Source organism: Oreochromis aureus, linkage group 15, assembly GCF_013358895.1.
Source record: "Oreochromis aureus strain Israel breed Guangdong linkage group 15, ZZ_aureus, whole genome shotgun sequence".
Lineage (NCBI taxonomy): Eukaryota > Metazoa > Chordata > Actinopteri > Cichliformes > Cichlidae > Oreochromis > Oreochromis aureus.
Genome location: NC_052956.1, coordinates 34,042,272 through 34,055,379, shown reverse-complemented (window position 1 = coordinate 34,055,379; position 13,108 = coordinate 34,042,272). Strand labels below are relative to the sequence as shown.

The 13,108-nt window shown below is 41.5% G+C and overlaps 2 protein-coding genes across 3 annotated transcripts; one reads left to right on the top strand and one right to left on the bottom strand.

Annotated features, from left to right (window-relative positions):
* Positions 1–395: 395 nt before the first annotated feature.
* On the top strand, positions 396–6,003 carry ndufs7 (NADH:ubiquinone oxidoreductase core subunit S7). Of its 2 annotated transcripts, none has more exons than XM_031737265.2 (8): positions 396–510; positions 1,358–1,394; positions 1,977–2,048; positions 2,146–2,266; positions 3,329–3,508; positions 3,825–3,871; positions 4,923–5,011; positions 5,611–5,708. In XM_031737265.2, exons 1-8 carry the CDS (start codon positions 495–497, stop codon positions 5,706–5,708), a joined length of 660 nt encoding a protein of 219 aa, XP_031593125.1. In that variant the 5' UTR covers positions 396–494. The 2 variants fall into 2 exon arrangements, with proteins under 2 accessions (XP_031593125.1, XP_039455426.1); XM_039599492.1 differs by having other exon boundaries at positions 397–510; positions 2,137–2,266; positions 5,611–6,003.
* A 3,880-nt stretch (positions 6,004–9,883) lies between these two features.
* Positions 9,884–13,066, bottom strand: gamt (guanidinoacetate N-methyltransferase). Its single transcript, XM_039598534.1, has 6 exons — positions 12,782–13,066; positions 11,335–11,480; positions 11,142–11,205; positions 10,963–11,030; positions 10,647–10,757; positions 9,884–10,144 (listed from the first exon to the last, which is right to left on the bottom strand). Exons 1-6 carry the CDS (start codon positions 12,957–12,959, stop codon positions 10,004–10,006), a joined length of 708 nt encoding a protein of 235 aa, XP_039454468.1. The 5' UTR covers positions 12,960–13,066; the 3' UTR covers positions 9,884–10,003.
* Positions 13,067–13,108: the final 42 nt, after the last annotated feature.

Genomic DNA, 13,108 nt, shown 5'->3' with positions numbered 1-13,108 from the left:
TATTTAATAATAAATAGACATCTGGACATGTATGCACTGATTTTATGAGAATTTCAGAGTTATAATAATATACTAATTTGAAAAAACATTATTTTAGGCTACAGAATATATTTTATTATGATATGTTGTTATTCTTGTACTTGACAGGTAAAATGTGACCCCAACATGGCCTTCTGAAGCATCAGACCTGTTTGGTTGCTGGTTAAATGTGGCGATTGGCTCAGGGTTGCACTGTGACACAGATTTCTGATCTTTTTGAAAATTCAATATTTCTAAAAGTCAGAGTCTAAAAATGTTCCAGCAGGATTGTATTAGTAATTTTAGAGATTATTGTTTGTCTGTTTTGGGGGTTTTGATTATGAGTCTCTGAGGATTTGAGCTGGTTTGAAGTGCGCAGCTCGAATATGTGGTTGTTGTCACGTGGCAGCAGCGCCCCCAGCAGCTCGCACTCTGACACGACAAGAGCCCGTTTGACGTAACCAGAACCTCCAAAGATGGCGGCGTTGGTAGGTGAGTGATGTTTTGACTGAAACTACACGCTTTTCTGTAGCCGTTGGTGTCTTTTTATACTCATGCTGCTCTGAGTATTTTAAAAATGAGCCCAGGGAAGTGAACTGCTCGATGGCCTGGCTGCATTTAACGGCGGATTTGTAACTTTTAGGGAAAGCGCCGCTGACCTTGCTCTGTCTGTGTTAGCATAGCGGCTAGCCATGTTAGCTGCCAGCAGTCACATTAGACAGATATTGAAACAGACTTTGATAAATGTCGTGTTTAAACCACCCAGACTGCTGTTATTTTTAGTTTACTAATGACTGCATCCATACTGGATTAAAGCTGGTGGCTTGTTGCTCCCAGTGCAAGCCGACAGGTTCGAAGTGCTGATCATGGAACCAAACTTCGTGTAAAAACTTAACAATTTTTGGATTGTCACCCGAGTTTGCGATCACCATAGCTTGAGAAGCAAAAGTTAAGTACTTTTTGAAACGAGGCAGACATTTTCTACTTTTCGGTTTTAATTTGATATGTTACAGACTACAAGAAAACTAAAACCTTTCTATTCCTAGATTTTTTTCCCCAACCCTAAGGTTATAATAACATTTAAGCGTTACACTTTATTTCTGGTGGATTGTCAACAGCTGGTTGCTGACAATTCTTTAAGTGAACAGATGTTGCAGTGTAGTTAGACATGCAGAGAAAGTGCTTCTCGTGTGCAGACATGGTGCTGCTCCTATAGCTTGCAAAAATGCTTCTGTGCATAGTTTGAGCAAAGGCCCCATTTATACACCTCTAGCTCTTGCACTCTCTCCAGTAGTTAAAGTTTCTTGTGTAATAATGTGTTTTGTATTTATTTTTGCAGCACCTCGCCTGGCCATATTTGGCTCTTTTTCAACAAGGTAAGAACCTTCTAATCTGGTTCCTTGTATTGCATCACATGAAGTGTGTGATGCACCTATTCTAATCCGGCCTTGTCCTGATTACAGCTGTTACAGCATCACACACTTCATAAGAGTTGCTTTTTATACTTGTGTACAAATACATTCTGTATGCGGTCATCTTTAAAAAAAAAATAACAGAACGTAGTCACAAATATAGAGTGGACCCGATTTTACTTCTCAACATTCTGAATTTGTTATTGAAGAAAATAACAAGATGAAGCAACCTCCATATAAAACAAAGACTGAAACATTTGCTGTTAGGTTTTATTCCTCCACACTGGCAAGCAGCAGCAGCCAGCCTGCAAGTTAATCCTTTAAAGCACCACCAAGTTTTGAAGGCTCAGGCAAAATTGGCATCGCATCCTCCTCAAAGAAATCCCCCCCATCTGTCCGTCACCCGGTACCATCAAATGATGATAACATTTCGAATGCTGTCTTCTTATGAAGCTGAGAGCTTTTGTGGTGTATTATTTTATTGTTGAGAGTGGTTTTAACATTTAAATGTCCTGCTCTGTTTAATTGTTACTTCTGTCCCCACAGGCCCATTTCAGTTTTTGCTCTTCAGCACAAGAGCCTGCACAGCACTGCTAAAAATGATAACACCAGCACAAGGTAAGTTTATGAGACTGATTTTGTGGTAACGGGTACACTGAAACTACTGTGCATGGTAAAGCTCTGCTCTGTCTCTTCCCCCCCCCTGGTTCTGCAGCGTGGTGCCAGTTAGAGAGAAAAGCACAGCTGTGGCTGCAGCCAAACCGACATCTGTAGCCAGCAGCAAGGGCGAGTATGTGATCACTAAGCTGGACGACCTGGTTAACTGGGCTCGCAGGGTGAGTAGATGAGAAGCTGTGAGCTGTGTTAACGTGCTGCATGTCTGGGTTAGACTCATGGGTATGTGCACTGTGTTTTCATTACATGCCAAATGGAGAACAAGGCACATCTGGAAATAAAACCAAGTTCTCTGTCAGCATGTGATGCGACTCCACCATCACCTGAAGCCCGTTGTAAATGTGTCTCTGTAACTGTGGTATTATGGATCTTAACCCCCTGGGGTCGACTGCTTTTGATTTTCTCTTTATATTTCACCTTTAAAAACTATTGATCTCGTCTTGTTTGGTATCATTCGCCTCAGTACAACCTCGCTTTTCAGTTATTTTCTTATTTTCAGTAGTCACCTCATTGTTTTGCCACACAAAATCAAACAAATGACTCCATACCAACTACACAATACTACACACTAACCATTCACACCAAACTCACTAAAAACTCACTATCGATATCGCTCGTGCTCTCTGCCGGCACTCCCGAAACTTGCCCCTCTTCCTAAGCAACCAAATGCCTCGTGTTGTCATATAATTTAATATTGGTTGACGTGGTGCATTTTCCCACCAATAGGAAAGGGGTGTCCTCTTTTTTTTTCTTTTTTTTTTTTTTTTTCTTTCTCTCTCTTGTTTATTTGTTTGTCTTTGTTCGAGCGCTGTCCTTTTTTCTTGATGCAACATCTGTTACAACAGTATTCAGGAGAAAGTATGGTGCAAGTTGTTTATCATAACTCTGTTTTTTTTTTCTGGCTTATCAACACAGTTTGAAAAATAGTATACAGTTTGAAGTCCAGGCTTTCAACACAAGTTGAAACAGAGACTTGGCGAGGCTGCATCTTGCTGCTACGTCATCTTAAATTAGTTACGTGATTTAGACACACCAGCGTGACTACAGGGGGTTAAAGTGCCAAAAGTAACTTGCAGACTTTTTGCTTTCACGTTAACATAACGCGCATACAGAGCTAAGTACACATTGAGACAGTAAACGTCCTCAAAACCTCGATCACGATGTGAACGTTGTGGCCTATTGCCCAGAAACGGCACAAACGATGACTGCTGTTTCCTCCTCAGAGCTCTCTGTGGCCCATGACCTTCGGCCTGGCTTGCTGTGCAGTGGAAATGATGCACATGGCGGCTCCCCGTTACGACATGGACCGCTTTGGAGTCGTGTTCAGAGCCAGTCCCCGGCAGGCAGATGTCATGATTGTGGCAGGAACGTTGACCAATAAGATGGCTCCAGCCCTGCGCAAGGTGAGAAAAGGGCCTCCACTAATCATCATCATCACTTTCATCCACCTAACTGCAGTTTAACTGATTAGCTGAAGTGTGAGGTTTGACTCGGGTTTGGGAATTGAAGGAGAAACAAAAAAATGTGTTTTCACTCACAGCTTGTAGACACAGTCAGTGCTGTCTGTCTGCAGGATAGCTGAGCAAACGCTGGCTGGATTATGAGCAGCCTGCCGGTGGATTGAGTGACTGGCATGAAGTCTCCTCCAGCTGAATCTACAGATTAGTTCTTAGTTAGACATTATATAAGAGCGTCTGAACCGCTTCTTCTTCCCAACAGGTGTATGACCAGATGCCTGAGCCCAGATATGTCATTTCCATGGGAAGGTAAGTCCTGAAGAGATCTCCTCTAATCTTTTTATTCCAACCATGGATCCACTGATCAAGTCATTCCTTTTTTAGGAGGGGGGGGCAGTTAAAGAAATATTGGGCTTCTGCGATAAAGAGACTGGATCAAAGTGCTGAAGCTGCTCATTCCAAACTAAAATTTTGACTTGCAACCCATTAACTTTGGTTTTAACGATAAAGGTTAAGAAGCTGGTTTGTGCACCCATCTCTTCAGTCTTACAAAGACAAATAATCTGGCACGTTTGTCATTTTTACTTTTGCACACTCTTAAATTGTGACGTTGTAGAGTCAGACCCTCACTGCAACACTAGATGGGGCGGGGGATTTGAGGATCCCGACACCTTCGGGTCATCACGATGAGCTTTTTAATGATCAGCTCTGCTAGGAAAGAGAGAAGTAGCATAAACCTGGCTTAGCAGAGGTTTTTATTTTAATTGCAAAGAAAGAGGCAAAGTCAAAAGACTAACAAAGAAATGAAGAAGTGATTGAAAAGAAATAAACTTAACCACCTAACAACACCTCTGCTCTTAGTGCACACAGAATTTGTCAACCAGATAAAACTAAGCCTGTCCCAGTTCCAGGTAGTGAAACGAGTGCTTTGTGTAAGTGCAAACACTCATTACAACAACAGGATTATCGCTATAATCAAAGGAGAGAGACTGTTTCAAACTGTTTGCGTGAAATCACATGATATCTGCTGCATGTAAATAAAGCAAATATGAGTGTGGTGGAAAAGCTGGAGTGGGCTTCTCTCCGCTCAGCCTTCAGACAGCAGCTGGGAAGCAGACTGAGCTGCAGTCTGAGGCTCAGCCAATCACACAGTCAGAGACTGCAGAGGAGAAGGTCGAGCACAATCAAAGCAAGGCTGGGTTTTAGGACACAACACTTCTGTGTCATTAGGAATCCATAATTTAGCTGAACGTGAAACTCGGCAGTGTGTCTTTATTACTGCTGTGACGTTGACGTGAAATGTTGCTGCTGTGGTGTCACGTTTAAAGAGAGCTGATTGGATTTTTTTTTTCTTTTCCAGCTGTGCTAACGGAGGAGGCTACTACCACTATTCTTACGCTGTCGTCAGAGGCTGTGACCGAATCGTACCGGTGGACATTTATGTTCCAGGTAGAGTTTATTACAGAGAAAGGATCAAATTTGCACATTTTCTTATTAATGAAAGTGGAAAATGTAGTCTAGACACCCAGTTAGTGGAGAGATATTTGTGGATTGCCATTTCTGTAGTCTGGTTTATTAAGAATGACCAAATTAAAGGTTTCTGCTGCCATATTGCAAGCCTCTTCAATTTGTGACCTTTTCCGTCTTCATATATTTTCTGCTTGAGTGGAGCTGAACTGGCATTCAGTTAGATTTGAGCCAATAAACCAAGTCAACCAATAAAACCAAGTTCTCACATTTGTTAGTGTGTTCACAGTCTGTGGTCTTGTGTTCCCCGTCCACACTAGTCCAGATCAACATCTTTTTCACAGTAATAATTTATAAACACGGCAGCCTGGAGTCTGCTGGCATGGGAAGGGGAGAGAACCACTCGTACTTGATCTGTAGCTGCAGTAGGAAAATTAGTAATTGTGTCATCAGCAGTAATCAAATATAGATGGTTTGATTGTTTTAAATAGGAGATGACTGCGCAATACTAATGTCGTTGTGCAGTAATGTGGCATCGTGTTTCTGTTAAAACATGCATTATAAATACTTTTGCCTTGCAGGTTGCCCGCCCACTGCAGAGGCTCTTCTCTACGGGACTTTACAGCTGCAGAAGAAAATTAAGCGTGAGAAGAAATTAAAGATCTGGTACAGGAAGTGAACAATCTGTATATGTGTGTGTGTCTCTTTGTAAACACTGTATTTCTGGTTGCATTTGGAGCCCCGCTCCTCCTCCTTGTAGAGCTGCAGGAACGAACTTCATTAAAGTCTTTGTTGTAATTTACAGACGGCACACGCTGGGTATTTAAATTACAGCTTTAAATTGAATTCACGTCTTCAAGTAGCCATCAGAAAAACTGTATATCTCATCAGTCATTCATGAAGATAGAATATGAGTGGCATATTTCAGAATCTTAAGTGTTATTTTCAATAAACTGAGCTTACGTGAAAACCTAGTCCCGTGCCAGCTGTTGTCATTTCTGATGCTGTGAACGCCAGAGCCGAGTCTCGGCCACCAGGGGGCTCCTGTGATCACCAGCCCTGACCTTCACTGGTGTTTGTGGACGCTCTGCAGTGGTTGGAAGCAAAATGCACTTTTATTGTGTGCTTATTGTTTCGCTCTGAGGTTGATCTCTTAAAACGCACACATAGGAGTGAAAAGGTCAGTGTATGTTTGCATGTACTGCTATAATGGAATAGGCTGACATTAACGCTACAGCACTAATGTGCAGTTTTGTAACACTATCACTAATGTCAGGTATATTTTAACCCATATAATGGGACAAAAAAGCTATAAAAGCTGAATTACTCTTCTTTTATTTGGACTCGACAACATCTCATAAATTGAAGAAAGGTAACCTATAAAATGGCTCTAAAGCAAAAACAATGAGAATTACATGGGTGAAAATCGCCTGGCATAGGTGTCCTACAGTTAATATAGAGTTTTCTTAAAAATTCAAACATGAAATCACTTTATGGTTATCTACCGTGCAGCCATGACAGCCAAGTTTGAGTCACAAAATTCATTTCAAAACCTGAAATGCCTGTTTTTAAACTCTGGGAGGAAACCCAACAACCTGCTTGTTGAGACCGCTCTACCACTGTACAATCAAAACACAAGTATGCAGAGACTGTGACTTCAGGGTCTTTGCTTTATGTTCTTCCATTAATCTGATTGTTTCAATTCCACAAAAGTAAAATAAAACCGGTTATATGTTTATGAGCAGTGGTTTTACCAGTGTATCTATAATGTATACCAACATAATGAAGCTCAATAAAAGGAAGCAGGATGTGAGAGGAATCAACCATTTAAAAACATTTCTGCAGGTTGTGATGGTTTAGACTCACTGAGCTGAAACATGTTGTAGTCCACAGGATTTATCTGATATTTAGTTATTAAGTCGTCCAGAATTACAGCAACACAAGCCAATAGTAAAATTTAAGGAAGCTCTAAAATAAAACAGTTGAATTGCTATACCCGCCTTGATATATTACAGGGGGTGGTCATGTGTAAAGCTCTTGAGCAGTTTACTTATTTTGCCTCCAGGGAGCCAGATGTTTTTGTAATTTTTAAAGTGGTCTTGAGCAATAGCTCTCCAAAGGTTTCCAAAGGTCTTTTAAAGATTTTCTTTGGACTTTGGCTTTTTTATTCATCTCCAGTCTGGTCCTTGTAGCCAACTATTTTTAGGAATATTTTTTGTTATCTATTAAACCACTTAACACTGACCTATGAATGATTCAAACATAAAAAAGGCACCTAACTCAAGGGATGAACCCACATTGTGTCTAAACAAAACAGCAAAGAAATTATTTTAAATTAAATCTTGAAACAGGTATCCTTGAATATTTTGAGGAAACTGGACGAGTGGAAAATGAAAGAAGTGATGGGCCTAAAAAACAGCATCTGAAAGTCATCTTCTTAAGAAATAGGAAAAAAATCTAGAAAAGACCTGAAACAAGAGCTGAGAGATGCATCTGGACCTTCAGTTGATCCAGCTGCTGTTCGATCAAGTCTCTTCAGAAATGGTCTCAGTGGGAGGGTGGCTGTCAGGAAGCTGTTTTTAAAGAAGGGAAAAGGGAGAAAAGGCTGACACCTGCCAAATTACACAAGACTGAAGATCAGTGTCAACACGCCTGATGGAGTGATTAATGTACATTTCAAATATCTGGTTCAATTCCTTCTCACTGCGAGAGGTTGGTTTGGACTCAATTTTAACCATTTTTATTTTGAATGCAATATCCTCTGAAAAGTATCTGATTAGCTACAGCTTCAGTTTTCAGAATGACAAAGATCCCAAACACACTGCCAATGCAGTAAATGCATGCCTGGATAGAAAAATGCACAAAGAACCCAATCGGTCATGGATTAGCCTCCCCAAAGCCTGGACCTCATTGTTACTGAAGCATTGTGGGATCATCTTGACAGAGAACAGAACAACAAGCTGCTAATATCCAGAAAAGAGCTTTGAATGTCCTTTAGACTATGGCACATATTTCCCATTTTCCAAACAAAATATAAAGAAATAAGAGGTGGCTCAAGACTTTTGCACAGTACTGTACCACAAATGCATGCATGTAACTAGCATTTGTTTGCTCCCCTTTAACTACAGGCGACTATAATAAGCAGATTTACGTTAGTGCACATGCACAGACTGATTCATTTCTTATATATCACTTAAGTTTCAGTCCTCGTGTGTAGTTCGTGCACTCTTGGGTGTAAGGTCTGTTTTTTTTGCTTCTTCGTTTTGCACACAAGCGCACTTGCAAAAATATGAGTCCTGATTCAGATCTGCCAGCTGCTGTAGTTTCCCACCTGACTGCCGCTTGGTGTTGCATCATCACATCCATCTAATGATTAATGAGTCTGCGCCAGGTGGTAACTCATTTCCACATGTTCAGATAACGTGCACTGTTATCTGAGACCATAAATGAAAACATAGTGTACAGTGTACTCTGTGGTAACCTCGATGAACTGTTCGACAGCTGATTCCTTGTTTTAAACGAGTGTCTTTCATTATGTAGAAGGATGAACGTTAACATGCGCAGTTATTAGAAATATGTCACTTTTAAGCAGGTGATTTTCATGGGATTTTTATTGATTCAGTCTTTTTGCAGAACTGCTTTTATTCTCTGTGGCAAAGATTCAAAAAGGTGCTGGAAACATCACTCAGAGATTCTGGTCCCTAGTGACATGACAGCATTACACAGCTGCAGGTGAATCTGCTGTTCCACCATATCCCAAAGGTGCTCCGTTTATTGAGAGCTGGTGACTGTGGAGGCCATTTGATTACAGTGAACTCATCGTCATGTTCAAGAAAGCAGTTTGAGATGATTTGAGTTTGTGACACGGTGTGTTATCTTACTGCAAGCAGCCATCAGACGATTAGTACACTGTGCTCATTGACACACTCAGCAACAATACTCAGGCAGGCTGTGTTTAAACAATGCTAAGTTGGTACTATGGTGCCCAAAGCGTGCCAAGAACATATCCCCTCCACACTAAAACACCACCAGCAGCCTGAACTGTGGATACGAGGCAAGATGGATTCATGGTTTCATGCACGATTTACACCAGGGTCTCTCTCTACCATCCAAAAGTCTCCAAGGTGGTCTTGCATATCTTAGTTTGTAACTTGTGGTTACTTGATTTACTGTTGTCTTCCTATCAGCTCAAAGCAGTCTGACCTTTCTCCTTTGAGCACTTGCTTCAACAAGGCAACCATAGAGATGGCTGCGTGGGAAAATCTCTGCAGATCAGCAGTTTCTGAAACACTCTGAAATGTTCACCTTTCTCCCCCATTCTGATGTTCAGTTTGAACTTCAGCAAGTCGTCTTGACCATGTCTATATGTGTAACTGCACCGGAGCAGCTGCCATATCAGTAGTGATTAGACATCAGCATTAATGAGCAAGTGACCAGGTGTTCCTAACAAAGTGGCCAATGAGTGCATACATACAGTATAACTTCTGAAATACTACTGGAAACTTTTCCACCGATTTGGCATTTTAAAGACAGATTTCACATAAATATGAGTTTGCAGAGTTTTCATGGTGGACACTTTTGTGAAACTCATTACAAAGCATGTCTTTGAACATGCAGTGATATATTCGCTGGTCTGAAACTGGGCTACGCATGGTGTGAGAGATGCTGTGTGATTAAAGACCTGAAACAGGTGAGTCTCAGTGGGGTGTAAATGCACCTCTGCTGGTGTCTCATGTTTGTTACTGAAATATATTTGTAGCTAGGTGATTGTGCTGACCCCCAAAGCTAGAGCTAAAATCGTCAATACTCCAGAAGTCGTTTGAAATGTTGGGAAATAAACTCATGACACTGTAATTACAAGGACGTGTAAAAGGAGTGGGGATGAGTTTATTGAATATATATAGCAGAGGTCAGAGGAAAAGGCACATTAGACTTTAGAAAAAAAAAAAAAATCTACAGTGGTGTCTTTATATTTTATTCTTTTACAATAGTGGGAGTGATCATCTTGCAGAAGGCATAGTATTTGCATTCACTGGGTGGTTCAATGTCCATGGTGGTGGTGCTAATCTTCTCCTTCTTGAAGCCTGCTTCGACCAGATGAGGCACCTGGGTCTCCTGGAAATCATTAACAGGAGGGGAGAGAGATGGTCAGCGTGAGGAGTCTCACGGCGTTATCGGCCTCTACAGAACACTCCTGTTTATCATTAACCTTCCAGTGATTGCCTCACCCAATCCAGGTGCTGTGCTACACTGACGAATCAATCGAGTCCTAGACTCACAGGTACAGGTAGTTCGATACAGTGGCAAATTTTATTCATATGTCACAATTTTTTTGCTCAAGCCTGAGACATGTTTATGAGTGGACTACCCGGTTCAATCTTCAGCTGATGTGCATTTAAAATTAAAATCACATTTTATGAATCAATAATTTATCATTTGTAAATCTTGTTAAAAGTACACGCATCTTTGTTTTTTACGTGCTCGTCCTCCTTTTGCAACATAGCGGTTGTCCCCGATTCTGCACTGCTTGTTTTAAGCCTATAACGCATTAGAAACTCAAAAGCAACGCCATTACATCTCATTAAATGTCAGTATGTCTATTAGCAACTGCACCAACCTCAAACATTTTCTCAATGTTGTCGTATTTGGTCTTGAGCAGCTGGCCCCAGGAGGTCAGGTTGCAGTAGGTGAGGACGCCACCGGGTTTCAGCAGCCTGTGAGCATGACCCTATAGAAGACACCAAAAAACCCTCAATCCTTCCTTACATGTAAGCATACAAGGATATATGACCAAAAGCCTCTCCAAACTACAGATGAACTGATCTCTTCAAACTTAGGTCATTCAAATTGTTTTACTTACTTTATTCCTTGTGTGTAACTTACTGTAAGTAACTACAAGTACACACAAGTACAAGGTAGGTTCAACTACCTACCTTGATGAAATCAAACTGGTGAGTGTGCCATGTCTCCTCTGACAGAGGGTATGTGTCATACAGGATACCTGAGAGAGGAGGACAGTGTGTTAGCAGCAGGTCAATCAGCCACATTTTAAAAAACAAAAACAAAATGTAACTCTTAAATGTGAAAACAGCTTAAGCTTCATCTGTCTCACCATCAAAGTGGTTATCTGGCAGAGTGGGGACAACATTTTCCCAGAGGCCCTTCAGAGGGACGACCTGGAGCAACATAAACACTAATCAGCACCGCCACATTTAAGGCCAGGAACAGTAAAATTTATTATAAGCTTGCATGCGGGTAGATCAGCTGATGTCTTAGTGTCCTATCGATTCATCAGACCTACTGACCTTGTGTGGCTGAGACTTTGCCCAGTTCTCCAGGCGGGCGAAGACTCCATCGTTGCATTCGATGATCCAGTGCTCCTCGATGGGGAAAGACTCGAGTTTGGTGGCAGCGATGGCCATGCCGAAACCAATCTCCAGCACCCGGCCACCTACCCGAACAAGCAAAACAGAAACAAAAGATGTTGCTAAAGATTCTGCGACTTGAGTGTCAAAATATTTCTGCATGACTGCACACAGATGTGCTGTCAAAGTGTCTTTTCCAGCCAAGCTAGGTTTACAGGGAGGCCATTATCATATTACGGTTTTTCTTACATGCGGTACTTTTACAGGACATGTCTGTGATAATTCTAGTATTGGAGCTGATTTTCATGATAACACTCAGACTTGTGGCTAAACAGAAAGGCCAAAGGGTTTAATTTCCTTTCAGAGTGGAATATAAATAGATGTGGGCTGAAGCCTTTTAGTTATTGCCTCACCCTTTCATAGCAGACTTTTTTTTTGGATTTTTAAAGATCTGTCAGAGGAGCCGAGTCTTATTTTCACACTTTTCAATGTATTAATTTTTGTGTAGTCCCAGAACAATGTGTGCAGATGAGGTAAAAATATCTAAAAATACTAAGAGAACTTACTGAAAGTGAATGAAAGTATCTGGGCTGTGCAAAATAACATTTTTACTTGTAATGACAGGTGAAAACATAAGAAAAGCTACTGTTCCACGTAAAGGTGAAGTCATTTTGTAAAACAAGTGGTAAAATTACTGTGTAAATGTAAAAAGACCTCAGTCTAACAATGCTGTGCAATGGAGATCACACTGATTAAAGCATGCATTCATTAGAAGAACAATGTGAATCGCCTAAACAAATAATAATAAGGATACTAATAATAACACTTTCAAGTGTGAGAAAGTTGTGCAATTTTGCAAAATTGTGCAGACTGCTGTGTGCACAGGCTGTCTGTGAGGCCGTGTGGATCAGCCTATTTTCACATATAGCTAAAAGCAGATGACCCCCCCTCTCCCGCAGACTGATTTCTTGGCTCTGTCCCTGGAGTGAAGTAACAGCTGTTGTAGTACTCACCAGTACTGACCACACTGCCACATGTGCTCACAAGATCAGTAAAAGTAAATTAAGAGAAAAGCTCAAATATGTGTGAAAACTCCATTCAAACTAAATAACGTGTATGTATAGTTAAAAAAATAACATCAACATACATTTTTCCCCTGTTTGGTTCTCTCCCACGTGATGTCATAATTTTTCATTCATCTGACCACACAGTTTGTTTTCATATAGTATCATTTGGATGGCATCTAAGTGTTTACAAACAGTACGTGTGTGCCTGCTGTGCCGACTCCTTCATACAGTGCCTTGTGACTCCATTATCGGACAACCCGCATGACGCAGAGTAGTGTCGGGCAAAGGACAAGCCACTTCATACAAGTAACCGCTTTTACCTTTTGAGGCAGCAACAGTGGCCAGGGAGTGCATATACGGCGTCTCCCAGCGCTCCATCACAGGCTTGCCCATGATCTCCAGGTGCGTGTCGGCCTCATTGTAGCCCGCGCTAGCGTCGTGCCAGGTGGCCTTGCAGTCCTCTCCCTTTGAGAATATGGGCTGAGCAGAGGTGGTCATTTTGTTTTGATGCAGTTTGGCTCTGGTGAACGGTTTGACAGGCCGGGTCTCCACACAGAAGAGGGAGGGGAAGGCAGGAGGTCGCGGTTTATATCTGGGTCAAAGTGCTGACTCGACGGGAGTTTGAGAGTTTGGAGTGCGCGCACACA

Excerpts from the sequence above, each read along its gene's own strand:
- ndufs7 (XM_039599492.1), top strand. Across the intron at positions 1,395-1,976 it reads TTTGGCTCTTTTTCAACAAG|GCCCATTTCAGTTTTTGCTC; the intron begins GTAAGAACCTTC and ends CTGTCCCCACAG. Across the intron at positions 5,012-5,610 it reads GGTGGACATTTATGTTCCAG|GTTGCCCGCCCACTGCAGAG; the intron begins GTAGAGTTTATT and ends TTTGCCTTGCAG.
- gamt (XM_039598534.1), bottom strand. The coding sequence starts at position 12,959 with ATGACCACCTCTGCTCAGCCCATATTCTCAAAGGGAGAGGACTGCAAG. Across the intron at positions 11,481-12,781 it reads CACTGTTGCTGCCTCAAAAG|GTGGCCGGGTGCTGGAGATT; the intron begins GTAAAAGCGGTT and ends TTGTTCGGGTAG. Across the intron at positions 11,031-11,141 it reads GCCAGATAACCACTTTGATG|GTATCCTGTATGACACATAC; the intron begins GTGAGACAGATG and ends CTCCTCTCTCAG.